Consider the following 12,810-nt stretch of genomic DNA (forward strand, 5'->3'; position numbering starts at 1 on the left):
ATATATATATTCCACCTCAATAGGACAGCTGAGACAATGAAGAAAGACGGTAATCAGATTTGGAAGGTGGTTTGCAAATCCATGGAAGCTCTATACCCCTAGGAAACAGTGAGACAAACAAGGTTGGTCCCTGTGCGGATTTATGACTCCTGCCAGAAGCCCTTGCTCAAAGGTCTGCAAAACCTGGTCCGTCTTTTAAGTTGTTCACAGAGCTACAAAAGAGGTGCTCTCTGCCTTGGTGAGGGATGGGGCCAAGTCCCTACGCTGGACGGTAGCTGGAAGATGCTTTCTCATAGTGAAGAAGGTGGATAGATCCAACCTCTCGAGAGAGGGGGAAACGCCCAAAGCGTGAAGGACACACCGCTTAGGGGACTTCAACCACCAGCTCGCCTCTGACAGGGGGTTGAATTCCCGGCGGCATTTCACACCACGTTCACTCCGCAAATTAATTCCCCCGTATCAATAGGGAGTACTTGGCAGAACAAAGAATGCGTGCGCGTGGAGGCTAGAGGTGGGTGGGTGGGTGCCAGCACAACGCCAAGGGGAGAGTGAGTGCGGAGAGGAAACGTGTGTATGGCATGAATGGAAAGAGCCGAGAGTGAGTGTGGAGGTGGGCAGGGAAGAGCTGGACGCGCCCCAGCAGCCCGGGGCCTCCCGAGGGAACGTCCGCCAGTGATGCGGGAGCGCCCGCGGAGGAGCCTCCTTCTCCCCACCCACCTCCCGAACTCCGGCAGTCAGTGGTGCATATAGACATATTTCTGGGAGCTGTCCATGAGCTCATCGCTCTCCCGGTGAGAGCGGCGGCGGCGAGGGAAGCAGCCGCCTTTCTCCCGGCGCCGCAGCTAGGATCAGCCCGGCCGCTCGCGGTTCGACCCCTCGCGCGGGGCGCGGCGCTGGGAAGAGGCAGCCGCCGCCCCCGCCCTACGGCCAAGGTCGCGTCCGACCCCGGCCCTCCGCGGCCCGGAGCCCGCCGGCCGGGATGTAGGTGGCGCGGGAAGGGACTCCGGGAGGGCGAGCCGAGGGCACAGCCGCCCCTTCCACTCTGCGGCGCAGGAGCCGGGGCGGGTCCGCGGGGCGCGGCGGCTGCGGAGACTCCGGGCTGGGCGCGGGGCGCGGGCCGCAGGCCCGACGCTGAGGAGACTGAGGAGACGCGGGGGACCCGGGCGTGACAGGAGGAAGAAACCCGGAGCCGCAGGAAGATGGCTTCTCCCACCTCCCCGGCCCCGGAAGGCGGGGCCTCCACCCCGCCGAACCCGCCGCGGATTCGTCAGGTGGGTGCACAAAGTGCGGGAGGGGCGCCGGCACCCCATTGTCCTCGCGCCCCCAAGGGCGGGGACCTCGCCCCCAATGCAGAGGCTCTCCAAGGAGCGGGGCCCAAGCGAGCCGACTTGGCTACATCGCCCGGCCCAGGACCATTCTCTAAACCTCTTTTCTCAGTCTTACTTCACACACAGACACACAGACACACACGCAGACAGCCCTAGAAAAAGACGCCTTCCAAAACCAGACGTGTAACTTCTGAACGCACACACTCACACTCACCCGGCAAACTCATCGCTCCCACCCCGCACAGAGGCACACACCCAGCTGTCACATGACCCACTGCAGAGCTATACCCTGAGAAGAAACCAGGGTGCCCCTAGGGGGAATGGTACCCCAGACCCAAACTCCCTGAGGACCTTGAGAAGGATTGATTGCTGGAGGCATTTGCTTCCACCCGCAGGAGAGCAGAAACCTCGTCTAGAGGTTACTCAACATTTCTCAACTTTCGGGTAGAGCTGCACCCAGCAACTGCAGCCCTGTATCCTGCATTAGCCGTGTAGTACAGAAAACATGTGTTCCTGGTCTCTCCACGTCTATAGAGACACAAACAGCTTCCCCCAGCACTGCAAGGAGGAATGCACGTTTCTTTGACTGTTTGAATAAGCCTGTTTTCTGTTTATATGGTAATATTAAAGCAAGGGAGTACTCCATCTGGTTGTGATCTGTGATTTGGTATCTAGATTTTTTTTTTTTTTTTTTTTTCTGCTGCTACCAATGCCAGGAACTATAGCATTAGCACTTTAGGTTATCACAGTAGTAGTGATTGTGCACTTGCTGTGTTCAGGGTAGTACATGAGTGTGAGAATATGATCCATTGACTGCAAATAGGAAACTTCTTTACCGAAGAGAATTGGATTCCTATTTAGAAATAGGGTTAAAATTGGTTGATGAATACTATCTGTGCAGAAAAATAATGCCCAACAGAATGATCTTTCTCCCTGGCAGTGTGGAAATTTTAAAAAATAAAAGAGACTCCAGAATTTATTTAAAAAAATGACAATAAAATCAGTTGATGCCTAACAAAGTCACGTTTGAATTTTAATATGTGTAGGTAGTGTTATATTAGGGACAACCTTTGTTTATGGGTATTTTGTAATGCAGTGACTAAAAAGTAGTGTGTACAATCTTTGTGGCAATCTGCGTTCCAAGGAAATTGTTAGGGTTTTAAATCCTTATAGAATCTAGGACTCTAATTTTATGACAATGCATTTTTAATTGCACTTGGAGGTATTCTTTTTTATTTATTTTATTTTGTGGAAGAATTGTGGTAGCAGATATCATTAAATCTGTGATACGCATTCAAGAACGAAGGTGAAAGTATTGTTATTTGCAATGTAAGAGAAATCATTTTAAGCAAATTATTTTTATATTTGGCTAAATATATACATACATACACTTATAAATAAACACCGAGGAAGTAAAATTTGTTAATTTATATAAATAGAATATATGCACTCAAAAATTTCTATAAAATCTTATTCTATAAAGCACTTTCATTGATCTAGCAAATAGTATGTGTGAAAATAGTTATAGAAAAAATGTGCATGGAAGGTCATTGTTATTTTGCAGACTAGACACTATTTAGAGAAACTCATAATTAAAAGCTGTGTAAAATGACATAGTGTTTCAACGTTCAAGTTATTGACTAATATTCTCTGTTCAGGCTTTCATTTATATGACCTTACAGTAGCACTGTTTTAGTGATTGGTGCATTAATTTGCATAGGATGTAGAAATAGGTTACTGGAATTATTGGTCCTTCTAGTCTACCTGATTCATCCAGTTAGGTGGAACAAAAGTACTGACAACCTCTGGCTGCAGAATCACCATTTGCTTGAAAGTGATTTTGAGCATATTAGAAATAGAAAAACAGAAAAGGTAACTGTGTTCTACTAAGTGGTGAAATGTTTTAGGCCCCATTCACATTGTATTTTAACTGTGTCACTGTTTCTTGGACATGTTTTTCCATGTTCATTAATAATTCTTTTCCAAGTCAATTCTGAATTAAATTGGAATTGCTTTACTCTTTCTGAACCATGTAAAAATTCAGAGAAAGCATAATTTTAAAAAGCACAGAAGTTCTAGGGAGTAAAAGATTTTAATGTGGATTTTAGCAACAAATCTACTGGTCCTACTATTAATTACATAATGGAAATTTAGAAATTAAAATATTTTAGAAAAGCTTTTGGTGAATTTAAACATAACTGGTAAATTACTAAATTTAACTACTAATTTCAATGAAAATAACCTGTGTGGGGATTCATTTATTCAATGAACATTTATTCAGCATAAAATAATGTTTCGTGCTCTAAAGATAAAGAAAAGGACAAAAAACCCTACCCATTACAGGTGTAGGTATTTGAAGCATCAAACTATTTAAAATTTGAATTACTTATACGGTCTTTTCCATGTTATTTAGACAAAATAGTTATTTATCAGCTTTTTGTTTTGATCATTCCTCTAATAATAAGCCTAAATAATATCTAGTTTGTATGTACCTAAAACGTCACTGTGTGATGGATGTTTGCATTTATTTGCTATATTTCTGTTCTCATTTAATGATTTCATATGTTGTTAGAATTACATATCATAAACTATATGTGTTATTTTTTACAATTTGATATTTTGAACAAAGTTTTTTTTTTTTTTTTGAGGCGGAGTTTCGCTCTTGTTACCCAGGCTGGAGTGCAATGGCGCGATCTCGGCTCACCGCAACCTCCGCCTCCTGGGTTCAGGCAATTCTCCTGCCTCAGCCTCCTGAGTAGCTGGGATTACAGGCACGCACCACCATGCCCAGCTAACTTTTTGTATTTTTAGTAGAGACGGGGTTTCACCTTGCTGACCAGGATGGTCTTGATCTCCTGACCTCGTGATCCACCCGCCTCGGCCTCCCAAAGTGCTGGGATTACAGGCTTGAGCCACCGCGCCCGGCCTCGAACAAAGTTTTTTTTAAAGCTTTTGGAAAATGCTGATGTAGCATGAAATATCTAATGTGGGCCAGTACCTTCACACAGTGTTTTCAAAAGTTAGAAGGACAAGGACAAATGACCTTTAAATTCATTCTGTTAAAGGAGAGAAAACTTTATCAGTGTGCCATCTTTTCAGGCTTCTCAGGCTTTAGGTATTTCCTTTTTTTCTTCTTCTTGTAAGAAAAGGGGTATCTTTATTTTATATCCAGGATAAAAAGTTACAGAAGTTTCACCTACTTTTTCCAACTTGTAAGTCAAATTAGTTATGAAAATAGAGATTTTGGCTGGGTGCGGTGGCTCACGCCAGGAATCCAACACTTTGGGAGGCCGAGGTGGGTGGATCACGAGGTCAAGCAATTGAGACCATCCTGGTCAACATGGTGAAACCCCGTCTCTACTAAAAATACAAAAAATTTTCTGGGCATGGTGGCACATGCCTGTAATCCCAGCTACTCAGGAGGCTGAGGCAGGAGAATTGCCTGAACCCAGGAGGCGGAGGTTGCAGTGAGCCGAGATCGCGCCATTGCACTCCAGCCTGGGTAACAAGAGCGAAACTCCGTCTTAAAAAAAAAAATAGAGATTTTGTGACCATCAGCCCATGTTTATTCTTCATTCATTTTCTAACTTTGTAAAAGAAAAATTAAGAAATGGTAGTTTTGCAACTGAAGTTTTAAATAGTTTGTCTGTATATGTCATATACATCAAAGGACCCATATGACTCCTATGGCCATTTCCAGAGAATTTAAATCAAAGCTAAATGAGTACTTACTGAGATTTTGAAGTATAAGATATATTGTAGGCCGGGCATGGTGGCTCATGCCTATAATCCCAGCACTTGGGAGGCTGAGGTGGGCGGATCACCTGAGATCAAGAGTTCTAGACCAGCCTGGCCAACATGGTGAAACCCCACCTCTACCAAAAATACAAAAAGTAGCTGGGCACGATGGCGAGTTCCTGTAATCCCAGATACTCAGGAGGCTGAGGCAGGAGACTGGCTTGAACCCAGGAGGCAGAGGTTGCAGTGAGCCGAGATCACCATATCATGGGACTGATTCCTGTGAGACTTGGAAGAGCTGTAAGCCAGTCTGTCATTGGTGCCAGAAAACTTTGCTGTCATTCTCTTGTTTCTTCATCAGTCCTTCCCTGTGGTCTTTGGGTAACGGTGTCATTTCATTTATGGCAGCAAATTAGTTTTCCTTCTTTGTTTGCTGTGGAAATGTTGAGACATCCCCTGTGGTAATATTGAAATATTTACAATGAGCCAGGCATGTTGCTGAGTGAGGCATAGTTTTCACAACAATCCTATGAAGGAGATGTTATTTCCATTTTCTAAACGAGAAACCATGCGTTTAGAAAAACTAAGCTACATACCCAAGTTCGTAGTTAATTTGGAACTCAGCAATTTAAAATATGGTCTTAATGATGCCTTACTTTGCAATCACTGTTATTTACTGTCTTCCTCTTCTAATTTTCAGGCATTGTGACTATTAAAGGAGCTCCTCTGTTACTCCTAGTTATCTATAATTATTCTCATGGAGCTCTGCTTTGAATTACTTATATTTAACTATAGTATTTACAGTAGAGTTGAAGTAATTTTCATTACTCAAATCCATCAGGAGAATAGCTTGAGCTGGGCGTGGTGGCTCACGCCTGTAACCCCAGCACTTTGGGAGGCCGAGGTGGGTGGATCACTTGAGGTTAGGAGTTCGAGACTAGCCTGGCCAACATGGTGAAACCCCATCTCTACTATGAATGCAAAAAAATTAGCTGAGCTTGATGGTGGGTGCCTGCGATCCCAGCTACTCAGGAGGCTGAGGCAGGAGAATCGCTTGAATTTGGGAGGTGGAGGTGGCAGTGAGCCAAGATTGTGTCACTGTATTCTAGCCTGGGTGATGGGAGCAAGACTACATCTCAAAAAAAAAAAGAATAGCTTGAATTTCATTTTTATTTCTGTGTTCTCTTAAAAAATCTTTTTTCAGCATCATGTTTGCTGAGAGGGGAGACTAAACCCTTCAGTTAGCTTTTGCCTCCACTGGGAGCTCGTCAATTATTTCTGCTGTTTCTGTGATGGTCTTGAGGAAAACAATTCTGAGAATGAATTGGATTAATGGAAAATCTTCTTGAACAGGCATATACATATATACACACATATATATGTTTACGTTTTATTTATTTATTTATATTATATATAAAGATGAGATTTTACTATGTTGCCCAGGCTGGTCTCAAACTCCTCAGCTCCAGTGATCCTCCTGCCTCAGCTTCCCAAAGTGCTAAGATTACAGGTGTGAGCCATTGAACCTGGCCAGGCTTACATTTTTAAAGGGTTTTTTCAGCTTTTTCTTTATTTTTTTTTAAAAGTAGGGGTCACGGCCGGGCGCGGTGGTTCAAGCCTGTAATCCCAGCACTTTGGGAGGCCGAGGCGGGTGGATCACGAGGTCGAGAGATCGAGACCATCCTGGTCAACATGGTGAAACCCCGTCTCTACTAAAAATACAAAAAAATTAGCTGGGCATGGTGGCGCTTGCCTGTAATCCCAGCTACTCAGGAGGCTGAGGCAGGAGAATTGCTTGAACTCCGTCTCAAAAAAAAAAAAAAAAAAAAAAAGTAGGGGTCACTTGGTGCAGTGGCTCATGCCTGTAATCCCAACACTTTGGGAGGCTGAGGTGGGCAGATCATGAGGCGTTTAAGACAATCCTGGCTAACATGATGAAACTATGTCTCTACTAAAAACACAAAATATTAGCTGGGAGTGTTGGTGGGCACCTGTAATTCCAGCTACTCAGGAGGCTGAGGCAGGAGAATCACTTGAACCTGGGAAGCAGAGGTTGCAGTGAGCCAAGATTGAGCCACTGCACTCCAGCCTGAGCAACAGCGTGAGATTCCATCTCAAAAAAAAAAAAAATATTTGAGTTACAGTACAGGATAATTTATGTTAGAAAGTGAAGGGATGAGAGTCAGAGGCAATCAATAAACATAGTTATATTTTGACATTATTAATTTAGGTTTTAAAATTTTGTTTTTTAATTTACATATAGGAAAATTCACTTTTTATATAGTTAAATGAGTATTGACAAATACTTAGAGTCATATAACTGTCACCACAATCTAGGTAGAGAACAGTTCTACCTCCCTGAATCAGTCCCTCATGCTAATCCCACTGTAGTCAAACAAAAGCTCTTTCCACCTTCAATTTCTGGTAGCCACTGATCTGTTTTCTGTCTATATAGTTTCGCCTTTAAGAATGTCAGCTAAATTAAATCACCTAGAATATAACCATTTAAATTTTTTTTTTTTCAATCAGTATAGTGCTTGTAAAAAGGTACCTAGTAGTCAGGCATGGTGGCTCACGCCTATAATCCCAGCACTTTGGGAGGTCGAGGTGGTTGGATCACACTGTCAAGAGATAGAGACCATCCTGGTCAACATGGTGAAACCCCATCTCTACTAAAAATACAAAAATTAGCTGGGCATGGTGGTGTGCGCCTGTAGTCCCAGCTAGTCGGGAGGCTGAGGCAGGAGAATTGCTTGAACCCAGGAGGTGAGCCAACATCGTGCTATTGCACTCCAGCCTGGGTAACAAGAGCGAAACTCTGTCTAAAAAAAAAAAACAAAAAACAGGTACCTCTAAGTTCTTGCATGTAAAAACATTTTGTTACTTTTTATTGCTGAGTAGTATTTCATCATACAGGTGCACCACTGTTCAGCCATTCACCAGATGAAGGACATTTGGGTTGTTTCCAGGTTGGGGCAGTGATGAATGAAGTTGCTGTTAAACATTTATGTGGGTTTTTTGTGTGAACCATGTTTTTATTTTTATTTCTCTTGGATATATACCTAGGAATATAATTACTGGGTCATATAGTGAGTATATGTTTAACTTAATAAGAAACTGTCAAACTATTTTCCAGTGTGACTGTGTTGCTTTTACATTCCTTCCAACAATGAATTAGAGTTCTCATTGCTCTGCATCCTTGCCAACATTCGATGTTGGCATTTTTTTTGTTTTGTTTTAGTCATTTTAATAGGGGTGTAGAGATACTTCTTTGTGGTTTTAATTTGTATTTCCCTAGTGACTAATGATGCTGAACATTTTACATGTGCTTATTTGACATCCTTATATTTTATTTTATGTATTTATTTATTTACTTACTTATTTTTTTACTTTGAGATAGAGTCTCACTCTGTCACCCAGGCTGGAGTGCAGTGGCACAATCTTGGCTCACTGCAACCTCTGCTTCTTGGGTTCAAGCAATTATCCTGCCTCCCAGGTAGCTGGGATTACAGACATGTGCCATCACACCCAGCTAATTTTGTATTTTTAGTAAAGATGAGGTTTCACCATGTTGGTCAGGCTGGTCTTGAACTCTTGACCTCGGGTGATCTGCCTGCCTCAGGCTCCCAAAACGCTGGGATTACAGGCATGAGCCACCGCGCCTGGCTGAAAAGATTATGTTTTATCTATTAAATTGCCTTTTTATCTTTGTCAAAATTCAGTTGACATATTGACGAGTCCATCTCTGGACTTTCTCTTCTGGGTTTCAATATTTTGAATTTATCAGATTTTTTGTACGTATTATATAGATTTAGAAAATCTTAAGAGCATTAATGTGCAATTTAGCTTGGCTTTAAAATTTTTTGTTGTTGTTTTTGTTTTTGAGATAGAGTCTCTTTGTTGCCCAGGCTGGAGGGCAGTGGTTTGAGCTCAGCTCACTGCCATCTCCGCCTCCTGGGCTCAAGCAATCCTCCTGCCTCAGCCTCCCAAGTAGCTGGGACCAGCACGCAGCACCATGCCTGGTTAATTTTTGTATTTTCAGTAGAGATTGGGTTTCGCCATGTTGGCCAGGCTGGTGTCAAACTCCTCACCTTGAGCAATCCACCCACCTTGGTCCCTCAAAGTGCTGGGATTACAGGCATGAGCTACTGCACCGACTTAAAATACTTCTCATACAATTTCCTATCTAAACATCATATGACTCTACAAGACAAGTACTCATTTCTGGAAGGAAGGCTATTTAAAGTGAAATGCAGCCAATAAAACCATATCGGCCAGGCGTGGTGGCTCAAGCCTATAATCTCAGCACTTTGGGAAGCCTAGGCAGGCGGATCACTGAGGTCTGGAGTTCAAGACCAGCCTGGCAAATCTGGTGAGACCACATCTCTACCAAAAATACAAAAAATCAGCTAGATGTGGTGGTGGCTGCCTGTAGTCCCAGCTACTTGGGAGGCTGAGGCAAGAGAACCATTTGAACCTGGGAAGCAGAGGTTGCAGTGAGCCCAGATTGTGCCACTGCATTCCAGGTGGGCAACAAGAGTGAAAACTCTGTCTGGGGGGAAAAAAAAAAGAAAGAAAGAAAACCTATATCAAAAAATCAAATGGAAAAAAGACACAGTAATACGTGACATCTTCTTACACCCTACTTGATGAATACAGAGTTCCCAGAGGCTTAAATTTTTTTTTTTTTTTTTTTTTTTTTTGAGACTGAGTCTTGCTCTGTCACCCAGGCTGGAGTGCAGTGGCACAATCTCGGCTCACTGCAACCTCTGCCTTCTGGGTTCAAGCAATTCTCCTGCCTCAGCCTCCCTAGTAGAAAAAAAAAACAATTTCTAAATCAGCTTTGTTGAATATGAGCAATAAGACAAGAAATAAATAGGGACTTTAAGCTTCATTCACTACAAAGTTTGGAGAAGTTTAGCATTTTATGTTTTTATACAGGCAGATTATGGTATATTGAGGAGCTAATCATCTGTTTCTAGTGACAGATATAACCTTGAGTTTACTAGCCTATAAACTTAGTTTTTATTGCAAGGATATATAAACACAGTTTCAGTTATCTATTGATACATTATAAATCCCATAAAACATAGTGGCTTCAAACAACAATAATCATATGTTTTGCTCGTTAATCTGCAATTAACCAGGACTTGTTGAGTATCTGAGGAATCAGCTAGGGTGAATAGAAGGCTGGAGGTGACTCCATGGCTGGGTTTGCTCAGTCACACATCTGGTGACCAGTGCTACCTGAGGGTATCAGCTACAACACCTATATAAGTTCTTTCTGTGTGGATCTTGGCTTCCTTGCAGCTTGGTGATTGAGTTCCAACAGTAAAAGTCCCAAGAAATTGTGGCAGAAGTAAAAGGCATCTTTTTTTTTTTTTTTTTTTTTTTTTTTGAGATGGAGTCTTGCTCTGTTGCCCAGGGTGGAGTGCAGTGGTGCGATCTGGGCTCACTGCAACCTCTGCCTCCCAGGTTCAAGAGAATCTCCTGCCTCAGCCTCCCAAGTAGCTGAGACTATAGGTGCGTGCTACAACACCAGGCTAACTTTTTGTATTTTTAGTATAGACAGAGTTTTCATTGCATTAGCCAGGATGGTTTCCAACTTTTAATTTTAATTTTTTTTTTTTTGAGGTGAAATCTCACTCTGTCACCCAGGCTGGTGTGCAGTGGCGAGATCTTGGCTCACTGCAACCTCCACCTCCCAGGTTCAAAGAGATTCTCCTGCCTCAGCCTCCCAAGTAGCTGGGATTATAGGCACATGCAACCATGCCCACCTAATATTTTGTATTTTTAGTGGAGACGGGGTTTTCACCATGTTAGCCAGGACAGTCTGGATCTCAGCCTCATGATCTGCCCACTTCGGCCTCCCAAAGTGCTGGGATTACAGGCATGAGCCACCGTGCCCAATGTAAAAGGCATCTTTAAGACCTAGCCTTAGAAATCACAAGTTTCTTTTGCCATACTCTTGGTGAGGCAGTCTTAGAACTTCACCTAGATTCAGTGGGAAGAGACATACATCCCACAATTCCATAGGAGTGATGGATATTAACATCCCATTGTAAAAATAGAATGTGGGAGGGATATTGGCCACCTTTGAAAATATGATCTACCACAGAGTGAGAACTAGGTTAACACAAATAAGTTGGCATCAAACAAGACTCAGCACATTATTTTTGTCATTGGATCAGGAGATAACACAGATGTTATAAGAACTAGTTGTGGCCGGTTGTGGTGGCTCTTGCCTGTAATTCCAGCACTTTGGGAGGCCGAGGTGGGTGGATCACGAGGTCAGGAGATTAAGACCATCCTGGCTAACATGGTGAAACTCCATCTCTACTAAAAATACAAAAAAATTAGCTGGGTGTGGTGGCGCATGCCTGTAGTCCCAGCTACTTGGGAGGTTGAGGCAGGAGAATCACTCGAACCCAGGAGGTAGAGGTTGCATTGAGCTGAGATCATGCCACTGCACTCCACCCTGGGTGACAGTGAGACTCCATCTCAAAAAAAGAAAAAAAAAAAAAAAAAAAAAGAACTAGTTACAGGCCAGGTGAGGTGGCTCATGCCTATAATCCCAGCACTTTTGGAGGCTGACGCAGGCGGATCACAAGGTCAGCAGTTTGAGAATAGCCTGGCCAATATGGTGAAACCTCCTCTCCACTAAAAATACAAAAATTAGCCAGGCATGGTGGTGGGTGCCTTTAGTCCCAGCTACTTGGGAGGCTGAGGCAGGAGAATCGCTTAAACCTGGGAGGTTGAGGTTGCAGTGAGTGGAGATCAGGCCATTGCACTCCAGCCTGGGCAACAGAGTAAGACTCCCATCACAAGATAGATAGGTAGGTAGATAGACAGACAGATAGATAGATAGATAGATAGATAGATAGATAGACAGACAGATAGATAATAAAATGCACAAAATGCATTTTGCTCAATACCTGGCAATTGATTAATACTAAATAATTTTAGCTATAGTTAAGTTATAAATGCATAATAAATGTCAGGCTCTTCCTTTCCCCAAGGACAGCACAACAAGGAAGGATAGCCATTTGCCTGAGGATTAGACACAGAAGTCAGAAATCAGGCTTGTACAGCTTCCCTAGTTGCTATCTAAGTAACTCTGAGTAAATTATATAATCTTGCTAAACTTTAGTTTTATAATCTATTAAATGGCAGTAACCATAATTCTATCTCATAGGTCCATTATTATTTTTTCTTTCTTTTTTAAATATAGAGACAGGGTCTTGCTATGTTGACCAGGCTAGTCTCGAACTCCTGTTCTCAAGCAGTCCTCCCACCTTGGACTCCCAAAGTGCTGGGATTACAGGTGTAAATCATCACACCAGGCCTTATTGGTCTATTATTAATCTCTAATCGTATAATGTTAGTGTAAGTGCTTTCTAAATAATCAAATATTATAGGTCTATATGCTACCATAAAAAAATATGTAATTTTTATTTCAATTGTTTATATTGTAAGCTCCTTGGTAAAACTATTAGAATAAGACTAAATGTCCCTTATTCTAATAGTTTTTTTGATAGAGATGGGGTCTCACTATATAGCCCAGGCTGGAGTGCAGTGATGATTTATAGGCATAATCATAGTACACCACAGCCTTGAACGATCCTGGGCTCAAGCGATCCTCCTGCCTCAGCCTCCTGAGTAAATAGTACTATAGGCTAACAGCACTGTACCTGGCCTCTAATAATCTGTAAACATGATTTTATTGTACTTTTTTTTACATTGA

At 42.7% G+C, this 12,810-nt stretch overlaps 1 protein-coding gene across 12 annotated transcripts in view; it reads left to right on the forward strand.

Moving 5' to 3' along the window:
- Positions 1-667: 667 nt before the first annotated feature.
- Positions 668-12,810, forward strand: part of ANK2 (ankyrin 2) — a 699,003-nt gene continuing 686,860 nt past the window's right edge. For 4 of the 12 annotated variants that reach the window (XM_074396581.1, XM_074396584.1, XM_074396585.1 and 1 more), the window contains exon 1: positions 761-1,271. In XM_074396581.1, the coding sequence (XP_074252682.1) occupies positions 1,200-1,271 (72 nt within the window). In that variant the 5' untranslated portion in view covers positions 761-1,199. Of the gene's footprint in view, positions 1,272-12,810 lie in introns of all 12 variants that reach the window. The other 8 variants (XM_074396603.1, XM_074396619.1, XM_074396595.1 and 5 more) reach the window with 5 other exon arrangements.

This window comes from Saimiri boliviensis, chromosome 3, assembly GCF_048565385.1.
Source record: "Saimiri boliviensis isolate mSaiBol1 chromosome 3, mSaiBol1.pri, whole genome shotgun sequence".
In the NCBI taxonomy this organism is placed as follows: Eukaryota; Metazoa; Chordata; class Mammalia; order Primates; family Cebidae; genus Saimiri; species Saimiri boliviensis.